Source organism: Coccidioides immitis, assembly GCF_000149335.2.
Source record: "Coccidioides immitis RS genomic scaffold supercont3.3, whole genome shotgun sequence".
NCBI classification, from domain to species: domain Eukaryota; kingdom Fungi; phylum Ascomycota; class Eurotiomycetes; order Onygenales; family Onygenaceae; genus Coccidioides; species Coccidioides immitis.
In genome coordinates this window covers 30,426-58,375 of record NW_004504308.1, presented here as the reverse complement: position 1 = coordinate 58,375, position 27,950 = coordinate 30,426, and the positions used below count along the sequence as shown (strand labels likewise).

Below are 27,950 nucleotides of genomic sequence, written 5' to 3'. Positions count from 1 at the left end.
AGACCGAATGCCGAAGCTCAAAGCTTTGTAGCAGCTAATGCGGAAATGGTTTAGTGCGTACGGAGCATGTGAGCCGCAAATCTTTTAGTCAGCGGCTACATAGGGCTGGTCGTCGCGGAAACTGAGAACTCGGCACGAAAGTCAACAACACCGGGACCCCTGGCGTCGGCAACTGGACAATCATCAGCCAGCTGCCTCGAGGGATTCGGTTCATTTGCGTTGCTGTCACTCCCACTCCAAATCCCCCATCTTCGCCATGGAAAAACGTACCAACGAGTCCCCGATGGACTTCGAATGGCAAACGAAGGCCCCCGGAGATGTGACGTCCCCTTTCTACCAACTAGCGATGGAGCACGAGAAGAGTGGAAATAAGCGTGAGAGAGCATTCACATCTACATGGACACTTTGCTCGTAGCAACATGCACAGCTGACCATACCTATCTAAAGGCCCATTCAGTGTCTTCAATTCCCCAACGAAAACCTTTACGGAACCGAATCAGCGCTTTGAATTCTCGCAACCGCTAGACACAACACCCGCTTTTCATCCCAACCCAGCCTTCGCGACACCACGAAAATTAGATTTCGACTTTTCATCCGGGCCAGAAAACTCGCCTGATACCCACGTAGACAACGATGAAACTCCAGAGCCGCCGTCAAAATCGGACCGAAGGAATTCGTTGTTTAACTTCTACGGTAGATTCGCCCCGAGCCCAGGTCGTGGCGAGATTCCCCGTATAGATAGGTTTGCAAATGTGGCGATCCGGAGAGTTCAGAAACGAAGGAAGCGAGAGAGAGAGGTAGAAAGACACTTGCGCAAAGTCAGTGAGGCGGACTCTGTCTCGACAGCCCGTGAGAGGTATACCAGACGCGATAAACCGCCAAGAGAAGGGGTACAAAAGCATCAAGACATACCCTTTTTTTCCCGGCTCTTTACATTTCTCGAATCTCACCCACATATTCCCCGCATTCTGTCGTACTATGTTCAGTTCACGTTTAATCTTGTCCTTGCCTTCCTCGCTCTCTATGTTATTGTCGCCTTCCTACTTGCGATCAAACACGATATGGATCGCACAAGAGAGGGGGTGTCCGCCGATATTTTGGCTGAAATGGCCACCTGCACCAAGAACTACGTTGAAAACAGGTGTAGCGGAGAAGATGGGAGAAGATTACCGGCTCTGGAGGCTGTCTGCAATAACTGGGAACGGTGCATGAACCAGGACCCAGCCAAGGTTGGGAAAGCAAAGGTCTCAGCTCAAACATTGGCGGAAGTTCTCAATGGGTTTATCGAGCCTATTAGCTTTAAAACCATGGTATGAAACGGTCCTGGTCCCTGATGAAAAGGTGAACTATTAGCTGACAAATCCTGCCAGATATTCTTTATCGCTTCGATTACATCCTGCGTTGCGGTCTCAAACTTGACATTCTCCTTCTTTCGAAATAAATCAAATAATCCTCCCGAATCGATGCCCTCGCGCAGACCATTTACTCCACCTAGTATGTACCCTAGCTCGTCGCAGGTTGCTTTTACCTCTGGGCACAGTGGATTTGGAATGGGAGCCCCGGGTTATGCGCCATACTCGGTGCAAGGTATAATTCCGCCTTTCGACATGAGCCCAGTGAAGTGTACCGATACCGATGAGCATCAACGGCAGATCGATTTTGGGCAGTTTACACGCCGGGTACAAACGCCCAGTCCATCCAAGCGGGAATCTAAGTTTGCTTAGTATTTTATCCTTCTTCTGCTAGCTCGAGATCGTACATGCTGGTTTAGGGCATATTCTTGGGAGCGCCGTGGAACGGATCTGAAAGGGCGTTACTGTTTTTAATCGGTCAGTGATAGGATAGGTGCGCAAACGGGTTTTTCCCATCCCTTTCTCACCCTTTTATTTGCCTTCTTGATGTTTGCTTGTATTCTCATTTGTTTGGTTCCTTTGTCTTATTTTATTTTCTTTTCCATCTTTTTTCCTCACTAAGGCCCCACAGAATTGCTACAAGCCTCAGTGATGCGGTTTTCGCTGTAGATATTTGCTGCCAGATCATTTCAAGGCGATAAATATTCGAGAAGATACCTCTTAAGCCATGTGAAGGTGTAGGCAGTGACAAATTGCGGTGTAGCTACCGTTTTGACCAGATCGTCTGCTGCGTGACGGCAACTTGCCGACCTGCAATTATGAATTTTGAGCATCAACAAACGAACTTTCTCGTCAGCCAAGCCCCATCTCTCTCTATCTCTCTGCCTTCTCTGATCGTTTGTTCTCGAGATTGACTCTAACAATTGAATTTACAGATGTTGAGGCATAAGAAATCATACTCAAGGAACCACTTCCAAGAAAACTTTGCGAGATACTCGGTGTGATTTTCACGGGGAAACACCTGTGTCATAAAGGTGGGTGAACTCTCTCCGGGTTATGCTCCATATCGTACAACTAGTGCACCATTGCTGTGGACTCAACCCTTCCATAAGAAAAAAAAAGCGCCAGTATTTTCGAATCAACTGCATATCAACATTTGACACAGGCTGGAATCCGTGCTCGAGGAATAAGCCCTCTGCTCTACAGGACAACTGAGAACATTGATCAGGAACTATGACAGTTTCATCCTAAGACCTTTCTCATAGATATTCGAAATATTGGAGTATATACACAATATGGGGAGACTTGCGTTGGTCCAACTTCAACAAAAAATGAAAGCATCAATGAAATTCACAAAGCAGTAGTTGAAGACTGTGACTTCCATCCAAAATGTATGATGATAGTGTGATATAAACTGGAAAGAGCAACCTGGGATAGAATTTGATAGAGGTCAGACGTTTAGCAGAAGGACTGGCTTTCCATCTGTTTTACAACTGACCGTCGGTCCTTGATGCTACGGGAACATGACTCTACCATACCACAAAAACACTGGACAAGACCTTTTAGAATTACCATTGCTGGGGAGCAGCTGTCAACATGATATAAGCCCTTGATTATAGATAGTAGATAATCTAGTTGATTGCCATGCCCATCGTCTAACATTACTTATTGTTGGGCCTGAGGAGCACTGTTATCGTCGTTGACCACACCATAGCCGGTAGGAGTCCTACCTCTAGTACAGCCGCGTGATGGCAATTGATCGGAAGTGGATAGTTCCGCTGGGACGGCAAATTAGGGTAAGGTGAATTGGAGTGACTTCGGGAAAGGTGCAAAGTACTCCCAGCGTGTTACCATATGACTCCCGTGTCGCTAAACCTTCCTTGCAAAAAGCTAGGGCATAATTTCCCCATCCTCATTCGTAGAATCACACCTCGCCGTCCCTCACCTTGTCCTTTGCAACACGCTTATTGACCAGACGCTCAGCGTAAAGCTTCCATAGGTACCATACGAAGAATGTCAAAAGCGTAAGCGGGATTGTAACTGCAGGATATATCCACCCTTGGGATGAGATGAGAATTCGGGTATCATTTGTTTGACTCTTCGAGGTGCTATCAGGCCAGTCAGGACCAGATATGAGATTTGTTCCGAGGAAGCCCTATGTTAATTGTCAGCACCCGCTGGACTGAAACCAAAGAGAAGAAAAGAAGTTAGCGTACCGCGACAAATGTACCGGGCGGGGATATCATGGTCACAATTGCAATTGTGCTCACGGAAGCACTCTCTTTCATGGCCTCTTCTGCCATTCTGGCACTAGAATTTATGCTGTGCCGTGTACTCGGGTTGAGGGGCTTGCGGCGAGAGGCCGTCGATTTATGGATTCATAAAGAATGTCAGCATTTCTTACCAGGTCTTACAGTCGCTGTGCCCTTGTCGCTACATCTTCGATCGAGGTTTTAAAATAAGTGATCTGGTTTTCGAAGCGCGCATATTCCTCCTCCACTCGAAGGTACAGCCAGTCCCGTTGGTCCGGGTCAACTATGCCTTTGACGAGTCTGTAAAATCGATCATGCTGCACACGCAAACTAGAGATAACTCCGAGGATGAAGTTCAGCTGGACTTTATCTTGATCAAGGCTGGTCAATGTCAGATGTAGTCGTCTCAAATCAATTTCGCCCACGCCAGCTTTTCCACCATGTGCTTTGATCTCCTCTTTCCTAACTGAATCACGAGGATCTCGAGCCGCTCGTCGGTAGTATTGGATGGTACTATTGAAATGTAGGAGGTGAAGTGAAAATGGGTTAGCAGCTAAGGTCGCCGTACTTGGATTAACAATGAAATCCAGCAATTTATGCTTAAGCTCTGTCTTTAGGTGCTTGGGGAGATCGTTGAACGATCGATGCTTAAGAATAACCACACTTGTTTGGGATTTGACGTCGTAATGAGTCACAATTGTCATCTTCAAGTCCGCTTCTTTGTCCACGGCACGCACATATGCCCGCGCTCAAATGGCATACCAGAAGTCTACCACAATTAGTATGGATCGTATCTGGTCAACACTTTCAAGCCACTAGTTGGTTTCAGCATGGTTACGGATGACCACCCTGGTCACCCACAACCCATGTTCCTCGAGCGGACTGCTGGCGACGAAAGGGCTAGTTCATGGTGTCATCTGGATGGAATCACCAGGCGCAGGGATCCTCGGGCTTTGAAGGAATGCAATGATGATTAATTGACCGGGTCGGAATCAAGAATATATTTATTCTGTAGTTCAATCTAAATAGAAGCAATAATCTGAAGAACATCTGGTAGAAAGCTTTTGAAGGGTGTTTGAGGCGAGGATTGGGCTTTGGACCAGAACAACATATACTTATTCATATGCTGGGATCCCCACTATACTAGAACTTTTATTTCCTACTCCCAGTGATTGGAAGGAGGTGAAAACAAGTGACTAAAAGAAGCTCAGCACTGTTCTCCTGTAAATGTCTCCCGCCACTCAGGAGGATTATAGATCTCAGAAACGCGCTAGATTGCTTCGGTCAGATCAGGAGTAGTTGAAGTCTTTTACCTTATTCTCCACAGCTGCTTCTACAGATTCGCTATTGTCAGTGACCTTGAATATGATCCATCCATTAAGAATGAGTGCCTGGAGCACTGCACTGGAAGTTTCTAGAGGTCTAGAAAATCATCTGAATCAATCTTAACGTTGATGTTAATGTTGGTTTGAGGGAGGATTTGAAGACGTCGCGGGTCTTCATTGAGGAGCTATGAGTATCTGATGTCACAGAAGAGCATGTAAATTCTCTACCTCTTGGTATCAAAGTGTATCCTAAAATACCACAGCATGAAGATTTAATAGGATATTATTGATACTTCTCCTCGTCAATAAATCGCAAGACTTTCATAATACCCTAAGCAATAGAAGTAGGAGTACCAGAGCTGACAGGTGTCCCTAGCGGGACATCAAATTCTATTTCAAGATGTACAGAGAACCTGCTCAAGAAAAAAGTGCAACAGGTGTAAAAGGCCTAATCGAACTAGCTGTCAACTGCCATAGGGTCGTCCAACGTGGCTTTTGGTCCTTTGTACCATTTTCTCGCCGAGACGAAGTAATAGGTAAGCGAGGATCCCCACAGGGCGACATTGATCACAACTGTATAATTCATATCCGTAGCTGCATGTATCAAATTAGCCGTGGATTTCTAGAGAGAAAAGATCCCAATATCCTGCAGTGACTTACCTGAAGGGTTTGGCCCAAGAGTAGGGAACATGGAGAGGGTGATCGAGAAAGAAAGATACACCAACGCAGTGATGGCAATCGCCTTGCTAAAGCGTCCGGTATAAAATGCTCCGGGTCTGAATTTATCCTGACCCCAGAAGATTCTGCAAAAAATGGGAATAGCCCATGCCAGGTCATTACCAGCGACGCACAGCGAGAACAACGCGTTGGCGGCGGCAGGGTTAATCAAGCACAACAGCCCAATGATGATCGAGCCCCCGACACAACCCCAAACTGCGCGTATAGGCTGGTACCTGATTCGCTTGCTCACAACTCTCCAGAAACTGGAAAATGGCAGGGCTCCGTCTCGAGAAAAGGCCCAGCTTTGTCGAGATGCCGAAATAAGCTAGATGAAGTCAGCGAAGCGCCAATGTAATAGGACAGGCAAGTTCACTGCTTGAACATACAATACTCAGACCCATAAAGAATTGCACCACGGTTACCACAGTCATAAATCCCAATGCCCCGTTTTTGCCCAAGGCATCATAATAAACCTGAAAACATAGCTGTTAGTTCTAATGAGACTCAGTCAGAAGATGCATGTTACAACAAACCTGGGTCATTGGTTGGCCGAATGGGGAATTCAAAATAGATGCAAGGTCTTTATTCATGCAAGCAGCGATGATACACAGGGACAGGAAGCCAAGAGACCAGCAAGCACCAATAGAGCCGAGAATTCCATAAGGCACTGCCTTGGCAGCATTGGTCGCTTCTTCGCTCATATGCACGCATGAATCAAACGCTCCGATTGTCCAGATGGGGGAAAGCCAAGCGAGCATGAATGCCCAACCCGTTGGCCATGTGGTAAGATTTTCCACGTGTGTAAAAACATAAGCTCCAGAGTTAATACCTTCGGCCGTCCTTGACTTCCCAATGGGCAACGCGATCGCGGTGGCCAATACTAATCCGACATTGGCCATGATGCACACGGACTGAATTCGATGCATAATCCCAGCCGCAAAGGTGGCAAAGATACCGTGGACGATTGCAGTTGCAACGAACGTGCCATATACTGCATAGGTTGATGGAGTCCAAGTGCCATCACCTCCAAGCGAAACAAGTGACAAGAGCATCCGTGCAAATCCATCTAAATTCATCTCAGTCAGTGGCTAGGGGCTGTCTTGCGGTAGGTTGGCATACAGTTAATCGAGCAGATTCCTCCAATAAGGCCAATAGTGTTGCTATAGCCAACTAGGAAGCTAAGCGGATTTTTCCACTTGTCAGCTGCAAAATAGTGTGTCCACCAATAAAGGCCCCCTGACGTAGGCAGAGCCGACCCAAGATCAGCCTATAAATATAAGTCAGGATAAGTACATTATCGGTTCAATTCTCACTCACCATAGCAAGGCCGACAATGAAGATGAACCCGCTCGCCATAAACCAGCCCTGCACTCGGTTAGCATGCCGCATGCGTCAGACTCTCATGCTCTTTGTATTGATAGGGGCGGGGGAAGTCTCTTTTCTTACCCAAACCATAGCGGCCGGTCCCCCTGGAACCGAAAATGATAACGTTGATGCAATTGAAGGAAGCAGGCCCATGATGCTAAACGCAATCGCAAAGACCTGAATTGTCGAGTAACGTCGTCGGAGTTCCTCCTTGTATCCCATAGCAGCTTCAGAAGAGGTTAGCGCCAGCAATCGGTGCATTGTACACACCGCTTACCCAGAACATCCGCATCCACAACGTCCTCCTTTTCCATGATTTGAGCTACAGGCTCGGAGGCCAAACCGGCCTTAATCTCTTGATCTGTTGGCATTGTTGAAAACTGTTTTCGGGGTTCAAAGCCAGGAATCGCAGAATAGCTGGCAACAAGGAGAGTAGAAGGACCTTGCCATTTTCAGGGCGGACGGAGGCTTTTTGAGGAGGAAGGATATGCGGGGACAGCGCAGATAGCTTTTCTAGGTGACCCAGAAGCATGGTCGACATAATTGGTGAAAGTTAACCATAGTGTAGAGGACGTGGTCCGCATATCATAGATAGGGACAGTCTGAAGTTTAAAAGCAGGCAGGTACTCCATCGATGATCCACCTGAATTTGTTTGGCTTGAGATGCACTGCTCGACCAATTGAATTAGGTCAGATATGAGGAAGCGGAAAAGTTGTGTTGACAAAGCCTTCACAACAGAATTCCACTTAAGAGGGGTGATCAACAGCTGAAAACATTGCACCGCATTTTACCAAGGAGGTAAGTCCGCTGTATCAGATCCGATGTCTGTCTGACGTTCAGGAAAACCTGCTAGGGAATGATGTTTGGAAGAGGAGCGTAGGCTACCCTGTGCTTGCTTCTCCCTAGGTGGAGATTGACCCGCTAACTCGTATCGCTCTTCGTCTTGATAAGAGCCCGATGTTCCACGTTGGCAGAAATAGCATCTCGGCGAGATAAGTTAGCTGGTAGAATCAGGATGTGATAGGAGAACCCTAACATAAGCTGGGCAGACGAGTCAAGGCCGGCACGTCTCCCCGCATTTTGCACCCCACAACCCCGGTTTCTAAGGTTTTGCGGAGAGGGATATGGTGCTCCGCAAAATTTCCGTCAGAGGGCCATGGACCTCGCCCACATTGCCTAGCCCCGGACAGATGGATGGGAGGTCTGTTTGTCCCGAGGTGTGTCCTAGCGGGGACGGACATCGGCAGCTAGTTAGTCCGGGCGATCGCCGTCGAGCTCAAAGTTCTGTGGCGTACGGTGTAGGGAAGAGCCACGCGAACATTGCACATAAACTCACGGCAGAGGCTCCAGTGGTTCACGAAGGTTTCCGCCGAAGAACTCTGCGAAGCGCATTTCTTTTCCTGCCCGCGTTAACAATGGCTTAGCTGGCATCTCAGACACCCTCGGTTTTGCTTTCTTATGCAAACTCCCGCCCGCCCGAACGGATTTCCCCTACAGAGCACTCTATGCCACGAGACTTCTCAATATACTCCTTACACCACCCAGGACGTCGATGCTCCCGGCCTCGTCTCCCTTCGTGAACAGAGAAGCAGCTTCGAGAACCCTTGACCGCGGTATGAGGTATTCGTCCCAGGGTGGACCGACGAAGAATGAGATGGCTGCCTGTAAAGGGCTGGTTGCCACGAGGATTTGGGGTGGAGAGAGTTGATCGCGATCTTCTCGCATCGGAGAGGAGCAAGCGCGCGGACAAGGTCGGAACGAAGTCCAGATATGCTAATGTATACCGGGGTTTAGGGAAAGCCAAGTTGTATACGGAGTACAGAGTAAAACTGGGAGGTGTGGAAACCGATATCGGGCCCTGAAGCCCGAAATGATTACGATTTTCCTCCTCGATGCACATCAACTATGTACCTCGTTCTTGATAGTACTCCGCATTGACTTCGCACTCTGATAGCTGATTCCTCGCGCTGTTTCCTGCTGCATGTAGCATGTGTGGCAACCCGAAGGGCATCGGCTATCCACCAATTGCTGCTATCGCCAACCCGTTGGGCGTGCCCCTTGTACTAGGAATGCATGAAGGCATTTACCAAAGTCAATCATGTACGGGTTCTTCGGCGTAGCCGGTGCATCGTAAATGATTCGGCGAAGATAACTGAATAAAGTCAACCGCATTTACGAGAACAAGGATCACGTTTCTCGCGCAGCCGGCCAGCAGAGATTGTGGGATCTTCGCGCATCAGACCAGAATTTCGCTACGGCCTTTATCTCGGATATGTCTATCCGCTGCGTAATGACTTCACTCGGTCATTGGGAACTATAAAGGAGAACGCTTTCCCGCACCTGCGGCTTAGGCCTGATTCTTGTTTGACTTTCTCCCGCAAGGGTAATGCAATATTTAAAGCGCAGATTCGTTAGCGATATAGTTATGTGGTAACTGGCTTTTGTGTACTCCGTAGAGAGTCTCTGTACTATAAGGCGGATTGTTGGCTCGGGAGGCTACAGGATTCCTGTCTGGGTTTGCCTTTCCAATATCCTCCGACTCAAGCCTAGAGGCGCGCTATGTTTGTTGTGCAGCGGAAGGCGATAGAACGGAATATCTAGCCCGATCTTTGCTTCCCACCCCCCTTTCCGCAATCCCCCAATATGTGAAAGTGTGGGGGATAGCCAATACCCCTTTGCTGGGACACAAACCCCGCAGGGCTTTGGGGGACGCAATCTTGGGTCGAATTTTTTGCGGCCTCTTCTCACCCGATGTCAACGGGATGCGAACTGCTTCGTTGAAGCGAAGGAAGGGGCTTGGAGCCGAATCCTGCACCTGCGGTTGCTGAAGGTCATCGCAAGGTGAAGAAAAATCGGCTTGTCTTTGACGAACTTCACCCCCGTTGCGCTAAATTCGGATGGCACTCATCATCTCGAATCGCGTTTTCGAAAGCGCTGCATATCATGTATATTGTCAGCAGGTGAAGAAAGGGTGCTGCTAATCTGATAGCTACCTTATATCCAGTTCATTCGATTCATTTTTTGCCGGCGTCCATTCACTTTTCTACGGCCTCCCTGTCTCTAACCGGCGGATATTCTCTTTCCCTCCCCAGTCAGCGGCTAGCGACCATGTCGGGAATTGGTATGAGGACCTTTTGGACCACCCAGAATGCCGGGGTAATCCTGTAAGCGATTCATTTGCTGAGATACCAGCTCCTTTACTAGTACTACCTAGTAACTCTCATCTCCAGGTGAAAGTCCAGGCAGCATACGATTCCTACAGGCAGACGGGCCTCTCAAGGACCATCGCTTCGATGACGTGTCGGGATGTCCATCCCACAAAGGAGAGGATAGCGCCTAGCCCAGCCCTTGTACAATACTTATCGCATCTCGAAGAGAGCACCGCGAGGCCGGAAACTTTGGAGGCCCCGTATGAAAATGAGCCAATAAACTGCATGGTGCTCCGGGCCGCGTCCAACCATGAAGATCGTAGAGCTCTTGCGCGGCTTGCAGGATCGGCTGAGGGTTGTCGTGGGGGCTGGTAAGTGCTGTGATGCACTCCGTCTACGTCGCGACTCCAGCAGTATGAATGAGTGCCGACAAGACCATTTATTCCTCGTTGGTCGGTCAATTAAGCGCTGAGATGTGCAGATATGTGGTTCCCTGAGTCCTCCCGACTACATCTATCCGTGTTGGAGATTTCACACCGCCATCCAATGACCCACCTTAAGGCCATCTACAGTCAAATGGGGACTGATCTCCTCCGGGAAATGTTGAACTATCCCGCGGTCTTTGCTACAGGGAGTGGCCAAAAGAGGGCTCGCCTTGGCAAGCCAATGCTTGTTTTTGACAAGGTTGGAGTGGCCATTGGTTTTGTTCCCACTGGAGAAGACCAATATACTTATCATCACTTGCGGACGGATCTTTATGGAATGGCACTACGCAGCGGTGTTAAGATGGACACGTGCTACACTGCCTGCACAGCCCATATGACCCTGGGTCGTTTTGTGTCAACCACTACATTCGACTCGGACAGCGATGAAGGTACGCAAAAACATATCCAAAACTAGATCAGAACCATCCAATGCATTAATCAGGAGCCGAAGGACCGGTGTTGGACAGATGAATGGTATTGGGTGGTGGGCGAGGAGAGAGGATTGGAGATACAGATGGGTATGCTTAAATTTGGACGCGGTACAAATGCAGCAGCAGCAGTGGGACAAAGCCTTGGTTAACTACTGTATGAATATCAGGCTAACTACGGAGTACAGAGTATATATTTAAATTACCATGGTAACACCAATGACGAAATGTTGCTTAAGGCAATGTCTTGTCCCATGTCTTGCTCAACGACCACACCACCAGCATACCCTTCAGCATGCCACTTGTAGATGGAGGGTGGATTAACGACGCACACATATTGCCAAGGCATGTTTGTCATTAATGAGTTGTTTTGCCAGAGAGAACCCTTGCATTCGTACTCACATAAAGCCGTGAAATGTCTGGGCAGGGACCGGAGTTAGGAGATAACACTCTCTCACTTTGCCAGTTGTTTTGCAGGATACAGGGGTTGATTGGGTTGTAGTCGGCCATAGCAGAAATGGGGAGGATTTGTAAACCATAGATCCACTAGTCCCGATATGTTTATGTTGGAATATATGTTTATCCAAATCCACAGTTGTTTGGAAGTTTAAAAATATATACATTCTGAATTTGGAAATGTAGCTTCCAATCCTCAATGTAGAAATTGGGAAATGTTCAAACCCCTGATCAATGAATATATCTAGGAACATTTGGGATACCTTTTCAGGTTTATAAATGTTTATAGTATAGAAACCATTATAGTATAGAAACCATTATAGTATAGAAACCATTATAGTATAGTTACTCCAGCAGACACTGGAGAGATTTCAACTAATATGCAATACTATATACATCAAACTGCCTGATCCACCTATAAAAAGAAAATGCTTCAAGTGCAGTTGAGAAAGATAGTTGGCAGAGCAGAATTCAGTTTGAGTCTTTTGAAATCTTTGCTGACAGATATTATGTAAAGACTTGGTTTGCAGATTGCAGGTAGGCCAATTATATGAATCTCATCCTGATTCACCTGCAAAATCAGCAAATTCAGTACCCTCTCATACTGAATTTCATGAGCAGAGAACATGGCAAAAAAAACCCTTCAGCAGCTGTTCTGGTTGTAGGTGAATATGCATCTTATTTGTCTGATCTTGATGTCCAACACATGAGTATACTTAACCAGATTATCAAGTTTCAATGTAGTATGATATGCATCTTTATTGAATGTAAAGGTCAGCTTTTGAAACAATCAGACTGGAGTTGAATCTCTGTCAAGCATATGTTAATATGCTCAATCACTGCTGTATGAAAGTCAGAGCTTTTGCAAAAAGAAATGCATAATTAATAGTTCAGAAAGCTACACACTTTGTAAATCAAGCAATTCTATAACTTTGTGGCTAGCTGATAGTCAGCAGTAGACATTAATTAAGATATGGAAGGGGGTGATAGCATATGAATTATTAGCTTCATCAGCATTCTCATCATCATCTTGTTGCTCATTGTGTTCCAATCATACAAGATCTTGCATGAGAATCAGACATTTGTGATGAAGTTGCTTCATCTGGCTGCTGATATAGAGTTCTGATTCCATAAGAGCTCCATCAAGAATCAAGAATATAGTGTGTTTGAAGCTCTCATAAATCAGTAAAATCTTTTTAATATCATGCTTGTTGATTTACTGCACAAATACTTTATATTTATAGTGTTTATCCTCTCTAATCAGTACATTACAGTTATTTGGCACAGCATACTTCTTTGCCTGGTCAGCATAGTACATCTCAATATGCATGTTTGATTAGTGTTTTAAAGCATGTAACATCTTATCTGCTTTTAGAGCAATACTAACAGTATTGATTAAAATATTCTCTGTTGGGAGTATCATAATTCAATTGAATACTGATGAATTCTGCTGTAATCTTAGCATTCATACTGTTCAGCTAGCCAACTATAGTGTCTTGACAGTCATGACAGTAGCATCTATCACTTTCTGAAGTATAGTTCAGGCATTGGCAACCACACTTTTAAGTTCATTGTACTCAACAGATATCTGAGAAGTTAATAGTGAATTACTTCTTGCAATAGCATTAAAGATTTTAGCAAGCAACAAATACAGAATGTCAGAATCAATTAACTATTCATTAAAGAAGTTATAGAGAGCCTGCTGAACAACAGTCTGAATCCAGTCAGGCTTTAGAGCAAAGTAGAGTATAATTGAAATCATAATTGAAGCTCAGACATGTTTCTGAATTTGATAGAACTCCAGATGAGTAATTGGAGACTGCAGTCAGATCCAGCATCTTCAAAATGAAAATCTCTGTAGAGTTTGATAGTATTTCTTCTGCCCCTCAGATGTTAATATATGTGATATCAATAATGTATGTATAATTTTGGACAGGCCCAAAAATTCACTATAACAGAGATCAGAGAGGAAAAATATCACCAGATTCAGTACTGGACAGATCTTCAAAACTGAAGAACTTTTCTTGATCAATTTATAGATCTTCTACAGTGCTTCTCACTTGCAAACAGTTCACTTCATCTTAATTTCAGCCTGCAAATTGAGTAGCTGGTAATAGTATCAGTTATGTTTCATCAAGTTGAAATTTATATTGAATCTCTCCATATCAGAGACAGTACAGCTCTGACAGAAGACTGTTGCAGTAGAGTATTTAATTTCAGTATTGTTATTTTACTGTAGTATGTCATCAAGATAAGCAATACAAGAAGCAATAACTCTGACAGTTTCTTCACCAGTTATCATAATATCAAATTCTCTTTCAACTGCTTGTAAACCAGAAGCCAATGTCTCCACAACATCAGAAAAATTTGTAGCATGAGGTCTAAGAGCAATTATATATATATTGTTTTATTATCTTCTTTCAGAATCATTAAGTCCTGCAGAGATCATATAAAAGCCAGTTATATTTCAGTACATGTTTCAATATAGATCAAATTCATTAATGAACAGCAGAAAGAGAATGAATATAGTTCTCTTGATAAAGTTGCCTGGGCAGAGCATCTTGATCAGTATATCTCTTTCATATGCTGTGATTTCCAGTTCACTTCAGAGTGGAGTGCTAAGTCAGAGCTCTTGTACAGATGATGTGTGGCAAATTATATTCATCACTCACCATATAAAGAATCTATTTATTTCTGAGAATTTATAGCTACTTAATCCATCAAAGATGTAGTCAAGATGGACATTCAGTTAAGCTAGAATGTTGTCTTCATGTATAATATAAGTTTTCTGGTCTTTCAGTAAGAGCAGCTTGTTTGGGCAAAGTGAAGATCTCAGTAAATGGATTCTTTTATTAAAGCTGCTGGCAGTAATAGTGTACTGGACAATAAGAACAATTTCACCAGATTTTATACAGGCCAGTCTCTGGTCCTGACCCATAAATTGAATTCTTCTAATATGAATTTCTTGTTCATTTCAAGTGCACTTATATGCAGCATTATTGCATCTGAAACAAACAAAATCAGAAGAAAAGACTGATGTTCTGTCAGAATATTATGTAAAGTCACCCAACAAACATCTAATGAAGCTTCTCCAGCTCTATAATTGCCATAATTCAGTCAGATTGTTAACTAGGTCAGTCATATCAATATGTATCTTCTTGTGAAATACAGAAGATCTTGCCAGTAATAACAAAAGAGCCACAGGATCCTGAAAGAATAAATTAGATGTAAGAGATATCTGTATTAGTCACTTCTCAGCAGGTGAAAAAGTTGGCATTTTTAATGGAACAGCTAGTATAGATGCCTGTCAGATGAAAAGTATAGAAAATTGAGCTCTGCATTTCTTCTTCAACATGCTCAGCTCTAATGGTAGAGATCTCAGTGTACTGATGTTTTTGGGAATCTGTAAGACTTTCTACAGTGTCTTGTAGTGTCAGCAAGATATTTCTGATTTTTCACACCATAATTCTAAAGCAAGTGTGAAGTGGTCCAGCATTTCATCAGACTCCACATGTGCATGGACTAGAACCTTCAACAGATCATTCATTGTAGTTGGGATGTAGATCTCAGCTGACTGGTCACCCAATGAATTCTCTAGTTATGAATGAAAATCAGAATCTTCATTATCAACTGGATGCACTGAATGTAATATAGTCTGTAACCAGAATTCAGATTCAGGCTTTTCATACTGTTGTAATTTATTGTTATTAACTGATTCCATGAGTAGAGCTGCTACTGCTTCTTGTATAATCTCCTGCACTCTGATATCTTCTGGTTCAGAATGAGTATCAGATAGAGCATCAGACAGAGCATCAGAGACATCTGAAAGACTTGCTGCATTCTGTACACAGTAATTAGAATGATGCAGACTGACAGAGAATTCAAGATCTTACACTTAATTCTGACTTCTCAGTTTAATTGTTTAGCTGAATGTTGAGTTTCACTGAAGATAAAACATAATTACAATCTTGTGATTTCTGTAACAAATGGGCAGGCTGTCTGCACCTTCAAAACTGCAAGACTAGAAATAGCAAATAAAGTTGTCTTCTTTAAAACATATAGTTCTCTATGTGCCTCAAGTACCTCAGATCTCATATGTTTGCTTGAGGTTTATACACCAGTTTCTACAGTAGTTAAGTTTCAAGTTGCAGAAACAGTGAGAGTTGCTGCAGAATTGCTTTGAAATAAAGTATATAGAAATTAGAAAGAAAATTACTGTTCAATTGGGGAATCAGATATATTATAGCAAAGTTGAATGTTAGAGCAGTCACAAAATATGCCAACTGTGCTACAGATCAACTGTAATATCTCAATCATCTAGATCTGTAATTAGCTCTAAGAGATACAAGATCAGTAATGATCAGCATTCTTCTGAATGATCAGCCTATTTTAAAGAAATCAATTACTTAGCAGCATTGAATTTTAGAATGTAGGGGAATATGGATATAGATCTGAATAGCAACTTGAGCAGTTAAATGCACTTCAAGTCAACTATATAATAAATAGCAAACCCCTTCAAAATTCAAGCATTTACTCTCATTCATTCTTAACAGCAATCTGATAGCCAAAATGTCAGAGATACAGAGCACACCAGCATGAAAAAGAACAGCTTACATCTTTTTATAAATCTAATTATACAACATGTCAAAGGCTCAAGAGGCATCATTCAGTTCAAATACAAGTACCCAAACTGAAGCATTCTCTGATCATATAAAGATTGAAAAGTGAATTCAAGTGGTGGAGTATAAGATACAAAATCAGGTGTGATGGGCCTATATATTAACATTAAATACTGACCCAATTTCCAATATCATCCAGAAGATGCTGAGCCTTGAGAACTGGAAAGTCAGGAACAATTCATATTTTTGTAAACTTTTCAGACACATGTCAGATCTTTGTAAAGATTAGAAATGTAAGATCTTGAGTAGCTTGAAGATTGGAATAACATCTCTAAACTTCTAGTTATGATATAAACTGACCTCATTTGCAGAATTATGTCAGGAAATGTATTGAACTCAGCTTGACTGAAAATTCCAATTTCAGACTTCATGAAATAACTGATTGACAAAAGCTGATCAGCTATTTTGCCTGATTGTTCAAGTGGAATCAATTCTGTAAAGTCTTTTACTGAATCAAGCCATGTGTTAATTTTGAGAAGTCAGCTCCACAAGAGAAATGGTATTTTAAATATAAGTCAATAATAAATCTTAATTATCATGATTTCTGCTCTGACAGTTATGGCAATAAAGATGTATGCAAATTTAGCAGCATACATAAAGCTGTATCTTGATAACAATAGTCTGAAATGGGATACATTCACTCTATTAATCTATATCTGGAATTCTGTACTCAAGCTCTGGGACTGCTTGACACAGAAACCAGAACTAAGAGATATTAATTCAGACAACTTCATTTAACAGAAGATCTAACCAAGAAAGCCAAAGACTGTCCATATTGAGACTTTGCCAGAAATTCTAGATGCAGTCCAGTTAACATCTAGTATGCTGTCCAGAGAACTCAATTCATATTCAGCTCAGGCAGTGCAAGCTCCACAGAAGCCAGAGAATAACAATTCAGACAAGAAGAATCAGAATTCTTTGCAGAATATTACAGAGAATTATTTTAAGACTGCAATAAATTAGTCTGCCTGTTTAAAAAGATCCACACCAGCTGCAACTGATCACATATTCTGAAAGAGATACAGATTCTAGTTAAATACATGAAAAGATGCCTTCTCAGATCTAGGCTGGTATTCAGGACTGGAATGGGATCCCATTTCCCATTGAACCTGGTCCCTGTCCTGAATTTAGAAACAGCCGGGATCCCAAATATGAAATCTCAGTCTCATGTCCCATCCCACTCAAGAGCTTGAGGTCCTGTTCCCATCCCTATTCCAGAAATTATTTCCCAGTCCCATCCTCAAATAGAAAATTATGTCTCACATCCCATTCCAGCAGAGATGGTAGACTTCCATTTCCCATTCTGGTCAGATTCATAGTGGGACTGGAATGGGATCAGAATTTCTGGTCCTATTGTGTCAAATTTATAGAGAAGAGTCAAACTGATCAAATTTTGTGTGGACCATTACCAAATTTTGTTACTTTTTTGATGAAGGCAGAACCCATAGAAAAATCAATTTGATTGTCAAAAGAAACAAAGTATTAAAACTAACTAATAGCTGAAGCCAGCAAACAAACAGGAACTGTCTAAATGGCAAGTTAATTATCATCATTATCATCTTCATTATCATCATTATTCTTCTTCTCTTTCTTCTTCTTCTTCTCCTTCTTCTCCTTCTGCTCCTCCTGTAAGGATTTGCCGCGAACCCCTTACACAGACAAATAGCACCCGTGAAGGCCAGAGGCCTCAGCTCGCGAGCTGCTGGGAGTTGCATGTGTCCTTGTGAGGCACTAAGTCATGTGCTCGCGAGCACACATAAAAGGCTGTCACTGTGTGAACCCCTTGCTGGAAGCCAGTGGCAATCTTGTTTACAAGTTGTACATAGTTGCCAGAATACAGACCTTTTACCTTGTGTACTCTTTTCCATGTATATTCCTCCTAGAGATTCATTGTCATGCTGATCCACATGTACAATCCTCATATTTTGCCACTCTTCTTTGGTGACACCCAACAATGGTATCAACATGAAGAAGCCAACCCCCTGAAACTCGCGAACCTGGGACACCAGCTGAAAACCTACCTGAAGAACAAACCCAAGTTTGTGAAGAGACAACCAACCTTGACATCTCACCTCTCTCAACTGTTGATAGAGTGGTATCCGGTTCTGGGATTTCCCATCCCGGTCCCAGATTCCTGTCCCAATTCCCGTCCCGAGGACAGGATCAGGTTGAAGCTCAGCTTAATGGGATGGGACCAGGTTGTTTAACAGCATATTGGGACAGTTCTGTGGGAACTGGGATTGGGATGGGATTGGGACCGGGATCAAAATCTAGCTAGTAGGACGGGCCCGGAACCTGACATGACAAAATGGGATAGGACCAGGATTTCAATATTGTATATGGGACAGGACCAGTAAAGTGTAGGATGGGACCAGGAACCCTGGTCCCATTTATGTTGTCAAAAAGTAACAAAATTTGGTAACAGTTCTAACATAATTTTATCAATTTATTCAACTTTGGAAAAGTACCAAAATTTGGTAATGCTCTTTGCATAATTGGATCATATTGCAAGCTATTAGCTACTTGAGTCTATCTATTGATAATGTTAATGTATTTCCTGTTCCTCATCTGGATTGAGTAGTGGATTTAGCAGGCTTGCAATCTCTTCCTGTACAATTTCTGGGGTATCTTGATCATCTTGATTGTCTTGGATGACTTCCTTGGCCAACTCCTCATGTGATATGAGTGCTTCATCCAGCATATGCACCTTATCTCCATGTTTAAGCAGCATGATCTTCTTGATTGTAGATGCATGGAGCCATGATTGTTGATAATGACATGTATCCCAAGCAACATTGAAAACCCATTCTACCCCAACTCCTGTCAAAGATATAGCCAGAATGTCCCTTGCCATCCAAGCAACAGTTGGAAAATCAGGCTCTAGCATCCTCCACTGTTCCAGAATTGGAGCTCAAGATGATGTCAAATTCTCATCATTTAAATATCACTTCATTTCATTTTGGAAATTTGCTCATCTTTAATGGGGTCTCTCAAAAATCATTTGCTCAATATCCTAGAGAAGTTAGCAGAGAAGAAATCAGAATAATACTTATAACAAACATACATCATTCACATCAAGTATTACTTCTCTTGGCTGTTCATATTTCTCATAATGCTTTTTGTAAAACCTCAAAATATATTGTCAGTATGTTTCACACTCATCACTGGTCCAATCCTCTGAATCATATGCTCTCATGCAGCATGATGGATGGAGAGCAGCAGCTACAGCTAGCAGCTCACCCTTTGGATGCTCAGTATCATCATAGTATTTCTGGAATTTCAAGTTGGCAGCTTTGATAGCTTCTTGAATGTTCTCTCTTGTTGTCAACTGTTGGGCCTTGTCCTCCTCTCTTTCTAAATACTGGAAAAGATGATTGTACATTGCCCATACCAGATGAATTGTTGGGCCTGTTGTTTTGGACAGTACCTTGGTAAATTGACTGAATGGCTGCAACAGTCCAATCATATACTCTAGCTGCTTCCAGTCATGGTCCAATAAGTAAAGCCTTTGGTATTTTGGTGATGAGTTCTGGATCCATGAGTCCACAGCTTGTCAAAGCAACAAGGCACAAACACACATCTTATAGGTGGAATTCCATCTTGTGCAAACATCTTGGATCATCTTGCACTGGTTCTCTTGTTGATATTCTCAGAAACATGCAGTAAGTTAGGAGGAGGCATTGGTTGCATTGGCAACAAGACAAATCTATTGTCAAGCAAAGATTAGTAAATCAACTCAAGTATATCAAGATCATTACCAAATTTCATTACCTTTCTAAGAGTATTTGCAAATGTGTCTGTTGATGCTAGGTCATCAGTAATTGAGCTCTCATCAAAAATAGTGGGTAGAGTATCATTGTCTGGCTGAATCTTGAGATTGCAAACCAGCTCTCAAACCACAAGTTGAATCACATAAGCAAGACAGGGTATTGTCCCACTCTCTGCATCCCAATCAGTTGTCTTGTTCAACTGCTGCAATGCTGGCCTCAACTGATATGTAAGATGTGCTCACATGGTACCATTGTTTGATGCATTGTCACTTGTAATTGCAAGAAGATTGCTCTCAAGCCTCCATGCTGCTAGTGATTGTTGGAGAATCTCTGCCATATTCTTGCCAGTATGAGCACCCTCTAAACTTTCAAAATCCAGTAAATGCTCATGGTACTCCCAATCCTTTGTAATGTAATAACCATTAATTGCCATAAAGGCAAGGTTATTAGGACTTGTCCAATTATCCACTGCCAGAGATACCTTGATTGTTGGGTCATGATCAAAGAGAAGATTTTGGAATAGCTGATTGTACATATCATTCATGACCTGATATAATGTTCCTCGTGTGGGTATCTGTAAAGCCATTGCAGGGTTGAGCATGGTTATTAATGTGCAGAATGCTGGATTCTCAATAGCATGAAATGAGAGATTCAAGAATATTAATGTTTGCACAAGCTGCTGGAGGAAATTGTCTTGATTGCATTCAGGAACAGGCAGATCTGAATCTGTTTGAGGACACTTCAGAAACTGTTGCTAAGACACCAGGACTGTTACTAAAATTTGTTACATTTGGGAAATTAGAATCCATGACCTACCATCATGTTAACCAGAGTGTTACCCTGTCTGTCACCAGTTTTTGTACAATCTTTGCTTGTTAAATGCTTCTTCAGACCACTTGTACTGTTTTGAGAAAAGCTTGGATGGCTGAGAAAGGTTTGGCAATGCTTGCAAATCACCCCTGGAGTGCTCTTAGAATGCTCTGCCACCTGATCAAATTTTGACCAAAAATCAGAATGGTGTTGCTTTGCCTTCCAGTTGGGGTCACCATGCTTCTTATCATTAATCAACTGAGCAGCTTCAGTAGTCAACCACCAAGTAATAAACAACTTATGATGCAGCTCCTTCCACAATACAAATTGTTTTTTTCCATGTTGAACTATGGTCAATTCTGAAGGAACCTCTGTAGATTTTGCTTGTTTGCTGGCTTCAGCCATTAGGTTTTTCTTTTTTTTTTTTTTTTTCACAATCAAATTGATTTTTCTCTAAGTTCTGCCTTAGTCAAAAAAGTAACAAAATGTGGTCAGAGCCCACACAAAATTTGACAATCTCTAGGTAGTTAGCCTCATTTTACTCTGTAAGTACAGCAACCAACTACAAAATCTTCTTCTTCTACAAAATGGAACATTCTTCTTCAGGAAAATAAAACATTTTGCCAATTTAATGGCACCCCATTCTCAAATTAATATGAAAAAAGAACTAAAAACCTAACTTCCTCCCCTAGGCATCAATAATCCAATCATTCTCTGCCTCATTGTCCTCCTCATCATCCTTATCAGAGGACACCACAATCTCAAAATCATCTTCCTCCACCTCCTCTGGGGCAGGTGGGCTGTTGTTGTCTTCACTTGGACCCTGTAATTGGTCCAGGAATCCCCTCATCTCCTCCTCAACCCTCTCTCTCAACACACTGACCACAGCAAGATAATCATGACCATGGGTCATGACCTTGGCCTCAAGCCTGGCTATCATTTGGCAGAATCAGGCCTCTCTATGTGCAGCAATAGAATGCTGCACCTGGCTTGTTTTGGCCTAAATATGTCAGGATCATTACCAAATTTCATTACTTTTGAATTCTATCTTCTTTTTCTGCTGAGCTTCATTCTCAGCCTCTGTGGTCTCTTCTCAGCAACACTTCTTCTCTTCCTTCCTCTCCTTTTGCTGAGAGACCATGAGCTGGTGCTCATGGTACTCCTTTGACTTGCTCTTGGCAAATTGCTTGGCCATCAACTCTTCAATAGCTTTATCTTCAATCATCTTGTGATTCTTCTTGCTGCTATTCTGCCTGCAATGGATGTCAATATGATTCAATGCAAACCACTGAGAGTGCATACCACTCATGTTTTGCTTGGATTCTCTTCAGCATGTCATGGCATGCCTTGCAATCCGCCTCTCCTGCCTTGAATATGTCTTTTTGATAACCTTCCAAGGCCTGGCAGTGCTCCTGTGCCGCACAGGTCTTCTCTCTCATTGAATATTGTTTTGGCCCCATCTTCACAATTGTATGTGATGAGTTGAATTGCTGGCTACAGGATAATGAGATTATAGAGTATATTGACCAAGTACTTGCATAGGATAGTTACTATACACATTGTTTACATTCTACAGGCATGTTGCTATGGGCAAGCTCAACACATTGTTGCTATGCTGGCTACAGGATAATGGGATTATAGAGTGTATTGACCAAGTACTGTAGGATGGTTACTATACACATTGTTTACATTCTACAGGCATGTTGCTATGGGCAAGATCAACACATTGTTGCTATGCTGGCTACAGGATAATAACATCAGGTCAGTCTCTTTTCTCTTCTCTTCCTCTTCCTCTTCTTCTTCTTTCTCTTCAGGGCTAATGTTGATGATTCCCCTCCCCCCCCCCCCCCCCTCCACCACCTTTTTATTTACTGCACTTTGATGTCCGCGTGTACAACAAACATATACTGCAACAAAATGGGTTGTGTTAAGAGGTGAGTGCTTGCAGAATACTGCTCTGGCGCACATTGTTTACTGACAAGATATTAGTTTTCCCTGTGCACATCCATTTTGCACAGCTGGAGAGGAGTGGCACAAGGCCATATTGAAAGAATGGGCCCTGAAGAAGGGCAATTGGTGTAAAGCCAATAAAGATGTTGACCTGGCCAACTTTGACCAGGAGAATCCCTGCCCCCACCCCCCTGTTCAAAATTGGAAGGCCGGCACTTGTATGTCAAAAAGTAATGATTTTTGGTAACAGTCTTGATGCTAATTGGTGAAAATAGGTGCCATCAAGGAAATCTGCCACTTTCAGAGCTCTACTGAGCTAATCTTGCTGGTGGCTCTGTTCCAGCAATTGGTTCAGGAAATTACTTTGTCCTGTCACCAAGGACATGAATATTGCTGGCAACATACTGCCATTGAGTCACTTCAGGAGGCAGCTGAAGCAATCTTATGCACTCTGTTTGAGTGTAAGTCACCCTTAGCAATGGCACCAACAATTATACTGAGTAATATAGACTCTGTTATGGCAATGGCACACTGTAAGTGTGTTATGGTCAATGCTGATGATATGAAGCTTGTTCTTGGCATTGGTGCCAAAATTGGGTTGAACTATTTCAGTCTGATTGATGCGCCTGATCACCCTGCCTCTGCTGCCACCACCTGCTGCCTGCATGCTGCCCCCGCCCTGCCAACTACTGCTGCTGCTGCTCCACCACCACCACCACCGCCCACCACCACCTCCCTGTCTCCCCCTGGTGCTGTCAGGGTCTCCACCTGTCAAATGGCAGGTATTAGAGCCCCTGTCCAGTTCACAAAGCTGGTTCTGGAGGAGCAGGAGGAGGAGGAGAAGGAGGAGGAGGAGAGGGAGAAGGAGGATGATGATGATGATGAAGATGATGATAATGATGATTAACTTGCCATTTAGGCAGTTCCTGTTTGTTTGCTGGCTTTGATCATTAGTTAGTTTTAATACTTGGTTTCTTTTGACAATCAAATTGATTTTTCTATGGGTTCCGCCTTCATCAAAAAAGTAACAAAATTTGGTAACAGTCCACACAAAATTTGATCAGTTTGACTCTTCCCTATGAATTTGACACAATGGGACCGGGAATCCTGGTCCCATCCCAGTCCCACTATGGACCCGGCTGAGATGGGAAATGGGAGTCTACCATCTCTGCTGGAATGAAATGTGGGACATAATTTTCTATTTGAGGATGGGACCAGGAAATAATTTCTGGGATAGGGATGGGAACAGGACCTCAAGCTCTTGAGTGGGATGGGACATGGGACTGAGATTTCATATTTGGGATCCCGGCTGTTTCTAAATTCAGGACAGGGACCAGGTTCAATGGGAAATGGGATCCCATCCTGGTCCCGAATACCAGCCTAAATATTCATGATCAAGCTTTAATTGACAAATAGTTGACCATATCTTCTTAGATATAGAAAGAGTAGATGCTTTCCATCTGGATTTTATTTTAAATTGAAAGTAATAATTTGTAGAACTTTCTTTATTAAAAAGATCTTTAAACCACTCTATCATTGCTTGTTCTTTTATTTGTCTTTTTATATAAGTAAGACATATATATCTTTCAGAACAAACTTGATTTAATTCTGTAGCTTTCTTTACTGCTAGATCAGCTTCTTCATTTTCATGTATATTTACATGTGCAGGAACCCAATGAAGATGTAGATTAATTTGCTGAATTTTAATATACTTAGCTGTGTTTCTTATAGATTGAAGATAATATAAGCCAGAATTAAGATCTTGATTCATGAGTCTCTGAATAGCAGCTTGACTATCAGAAAACACCCAGATATCTGATATTGATCTTGATTGAAACTAAGAGATAGAACTTGCTAATTTAAATACTTTAGCTATAGCAAACAGTTCTGCATCAAAGACTTCAAGATATTTTTCTAGATTCCATGAAAATCTAATATTATCTTGTAGATTGTATACACCAGCACCAGCATATTGATTTTCTTCAGCTTTAGATCTATCTGAATAGAGAATTAAAGATCTATTATCTAGATTTTTAATTCTCTTTATGTGACTATCTTTAGCTGTTTTCTTGTCTAAATTTTCAATTTGAATATCCATCAAATCAGCTAGATTTTCAGACCAAGATGCATCCCATTTTGCTTTGATTGTCTCTGTTTTGAGAGAAGGTAATATATTTGAAATCATTGAACAAATTCTGAATAGTTGACTTGGATACTTTTTTTGTTTTTTGATTTTTCTTCTTTTTCTTTTTCTTTTAGTTGATGCTTGTACAACATATTCATTATTTAATTCTGATTGATTTCAATCTAAAAACCTTTCCCAATCAAGATCAACACCATTATTATAAGGTGGAAAGCTAGAAAATACTCTTTTTCTGATTACATATTACATATTCTTTTGATATTTTTAACAGTCTATAAGCATAGTTTCTGCATAGTCTATTAAATCTTACTTTGGCAGGAGAAATAGCAGCTTCAATCTCTATAGCATAAATTGGAGAAGTTTTAAAAGCTTTTAGAATCTTTCTTAAAGCAGAGTTTTGAAGTTTCTCATACTTATAGAGAAGATTCTTTTAATTCTTCCACCAAATCTGAACATCATAATCAGCTACTGAAGTAATACAAGCTATATAAAGTTGTCTTATAGCTTGAAAAGTAAGATCTTTTTCAGTATTTAAAAGTCTGATTATTTGATTAAGAACTTTTTCAGCAGCTAATATCTTAATTTCAACATGGTTCTTGAAAGTAAGAGTATTGTCAAGTCAAATATCTAACCATCTCACTAGCTTTTTTGATTTAAAAACTTGACCATGTAGTTTAACTGAGTTATCTTCACTAAATGATTTAGTAAAGTGGATTAACTCAGTTTTTTCCATATCAAATTGAACTATATGAGAATCTTGTCTATTAGACATTGCTTGTAAAGCTTTATCTAACTTAAAGTAGTTTTCTTCTATTGAGGAAGAGAAGACAACAAGTCTAGTATCATCTATATAACTAGGAATTCTGATACCTTTAAGATCCAAATCATTATTATTCTTAAAGAGAAATATAGTATATATAGAGAAAAGTATTGGAGATAGAGGTGAACCTTGAGGAATTCCAATATTTATAAATATCTTTTCTTGTTGTTTCTCACCATCAAAAACCAGTTAGATTTTTCTTGTTTGCATAAAATGAAAAATCCATATAGCTAGTGATTTAGGTAGTTGCAAATCAGAAAAGACTTTTAAAAGTCTATTTAGTGAAATATAGTCAAATGCTGCTTTTATATCAATAAAAAGAGCTGAGGCTACCAATTTATTAGCTTTTGCTAATTGAATATCATGTACTAAGCTCATTACAGCATCTACAGCAGAGCATTGCTTCTTTCCTCCAAACTGATCAAAATATAGTAGTTTATTTTGGGAGACTCAATAAGAAAGTCTAGAAGCAATAACCTTCTCTATAACTTTTTTCAAGCAGTTAAGTAGAGAGATGATTCTGTAAGATTTTGGTAATGAAGCTTTTCTATTTGGTTTCTTTAGAATAACTCCAGTAGCTTCCCTCCAGATTTCTGGATGATATCTCTTTTCAAATAGTATAGAGTATAACTTGAAAAATCTATCTTTAAGTACTGGATAGATTTTTTGTAGTATAAGAAAGAATATACCATCTGGGCCAGATATACTGATTTTGGAGCCTGAAAAAATAAAGTTCTTGATCTCTATTTCTTGAAGATTAGGCTATTCTCAATCTGGATTTTCATGATATTCATTCCAATTTATTGGTGGATAACTTGGTGGTTCTCTGAAAAGAGTTTTTATAAAAGTATTGCATTTCTCTTTAAATAAAATAGCTTTATTTTCTATTTCATTTTCAGAGTTTGAGAATTTTAGAATAGGAGTTTTTTCCACTTTTTTTTCTTTGGTATATTTATATAGTTTAAAAATCTCTTTTTCTTGAGCATTCTCCAGAAATTCATTTCAACAAGATGACTTTGCCTCTTTAATAGCATTAAAGTAGTCATTTCTAGTTTGTTGAAAGAACTCTAAGCTAACTTGCTTATTCTTCAGTTCTCTAAAGACTTTTGTTATAGTTTTTCTCTTGATTTTTAGCTCATTATTCCACCAAGGCTTAGATCTTTCAGTTATTCTCTTCTTGAGAATGTGTTTCTCAATAGAGATTTGAATTAGATTTCTTAATTTAGTTGCTTCTAATTCAAGTTCTGATGGCCCCTGGCCCTCAGCCACCCTAGCCCTGAAGTTCTAGGCCCATCCAGGGGTCAACCAGGCCTGTAGGAAATGCAAACACAGAGGGATACACCTTAAGCTATTTACATGTGCCTATAATAATCAACTGCCACAAACTGTCCTCTTAAGCCAGCATTAACTATTCTGATTCTAGTTAAGCCACCACTGCCCAGCCTACTGATCTAGTAGCTAGTTCTCTAGAAGCTAAGCTAGCCTACTACCTACTAGACCCCATCTTCTAGTTGCTAATCTCAGCATTCCAGCCTACCAATTAGCTGTCACAGTCTCGCCATATAATGACAGTCTCACCATATAATGACTAACCAATTACCTCTATCAGAGATAACCAGAAGTGACCTTGTTGGGTGGTTTTCAAATCCATTCTCCTGAATTAGTGCCCCACTTAGTTACCCAATTATTAGTTATTATTGGATTTCTAAGTGGAGTAGCTTTTAGTAGTGCAGTGGAGTCTACCTACTCACATTCATTTTAGCTTCACCAGATACTAGATGCACCTACTATCTCTACCTAATTATCAGTTATCATTAGATAAGAGGTAGTAAGTAGCTTAGTAGAGCCATGAGCATACATGTGTTGCTTTTTACATCACAACTCTGGTGGATAAAAAAGTGTGCCAGTTAAAGGATTTGAACCCCATACTCTAGAGTGCACCTGCAGCTCATTTTACTAGTGAGCCACCTGGCAATTTACTTGTTAAAGATAATCTCTCTGAATTTGATTTGTTCAGCTATATAAATTTTGCTTGAAGCTTTTATATATTTCTTTGTCTTCTGTATAAGATTTTTTATATTCTTATATATTATGTTACTTAAGTTTGTATTTTGAACTATCAATAGTATATTATTTGTGTAATTCTTATTAATCACTTATAGACTCTCAATTATCTTGTTAATTACTAGAAAAAAATGTAATGAATGAGAAGCTTGCAATACTTTCTGATATTATTCAAGCAGTA

At 41.6% G+C, this 27,950-nt stretch overlaps 7 protein-coding genes across 7 annotated transcripts; 4 read left to right on the top strand and 3 right to left on the bottom strand.

Moving 5' to 3' along the window:
- Window positions 1–151: 151 nt before the first annotated feature.
- On the top strand, window positions 152–2,072 carry CIMG_08920 (nuclear envelope protein Brr6). The gene is made up of 3 exons (XM_001241756.2): window positions 152–374; window positions 448–1,310; window positions 1,371–2,072. The coding sequence occupies exons 1-3, from the start codon at window positions 257–259 to the stop codon at window positions 1,722–1,724; spliced, it is 1,335 nt and encodes a 444-aa protein (XP_001241757.1). The 5' UTR covers window positions 152–256; the 3' UTR covers window positions 1,725–2,072.
- A 1,690-nt stretch (window positions 2,073–3,762) lies between these two features.
- Window positions 3,763–4,308, bottom strand: CIMG_08921 (uncharacterized protein; the record flags this gene model as incomplete). The annotated part of the gene is made up of 1 exon (XM_001241757.2): window positions 3,763–4,308. One exon carries the CDS (start codon window positions 4,306–4,308, stop codon window positions 3,763–3,765), a length of 546 nt encoding a protein of 181 aa, XP_001241758.2.
- Window positions 4,309–5,283: 975 nt separating this feature from the next.
- Window positions 5,284–7,741, bottom strand: CIMG_08922 (GABA permease). Its single transcript, XM_001241758.2, has 8 exons — window positions 7,292–7,741; window positions 7,096–7,241; window positions 6,967–7,014; window positions 6,769–6,916; window positions 6,183–6,715; window positions 6,036–6,122; window positions 5,590–5,974; window positions 5,284–5,523 (listed from the first exon to the last, which is right to left on the bottom strand). The coding sequence occupies exons 1-8, from the start codon at window positions 7,383–7,385 to the stop codon at window positions 5,387–5,389; spliced, it is 1,578 nt and encodes a 525-aa protein (XP_001241759.1). The 5' UTR covers window positions 7,386–7,741; the 3' UTR covers window positions 5,284–5,386.
- A 631-nt stretch (window positions 7,742–8,372) lies between these two features.
- CIMG_13159 (uncharacterized protein) lies at window positions 8,373–9,507 on the bottom strand. The gene has a single exon (XM_004444895.1). The coding sequence runs from the start codon at window positions 8,913–8,915 to the stop codon at window positions 8,472–8,474; it is 444 nt and encodes a 147-aa protein (XP_004444952.1). The 5' UTR covers window positions 8,916–9,507; the 3' UTR covers window positions 8,373–8,471.
- Window positions 9,508–10,123: 616 nt separating this feature from the next.
- Window positions 10,124–10,539, top strand: CIMG_13158 (uncharacterized protein; the record flags this gene model as incomplete). Its single annotated transcript, XM_004444894.1, has 2 exons — window positions 10,124–10,179; window positions 10,230–10,539. The coding sequence occupies 2 exons, from the start codon at window positions 10,124–10,126 to the stop codon at window positions 10,537–10,539; spliced, it is 366 nt and encodes a 121-aa protein (XP_004444951.1).
- A 108-nt stretch (window positions 10,540–10,647) lies between these two features.
- CIMG_13157 (uncharacterized protein) lies at window positions 10,648–11,064 on the top strand (the record flags this gene model as incomplete). The annotated part of the gene is made up of 1 exon (XM_004444893.1): window positions 10,648–11,064. The coding sequence occupies one exon, from the start codon at window positions 10,648–10,650 to the stop codon at window positions 11,062–11,064; it is 417 nt and encodes a 138-aa protein (XP_004444950.1).
- Window positions 11,065–22,709: 11,645 nt separating this feature from the next.
- On the top strand, window positions 22,710–23,649 carry CIMG_13156 (uncharacterized protein; the record flags this gene model as incomplete). Its single annotated transcript, XM_001241766.2, has 4 exons — window positions 22,710–22,726; window positions 22,782–22,960; window positions 23,018–23,203; window positions 23,252–23,649. 4 exons carry the CDS (start codon window positions 22,710–22,712, stop codon window positions 23,647–23,649), a joined length of 780 nt encoding a protein of 259 aa, XP_001241767.2.
- Between the last annotated feature and the right edge of the window lie 4,301 nt (window positions 23,650–27,950).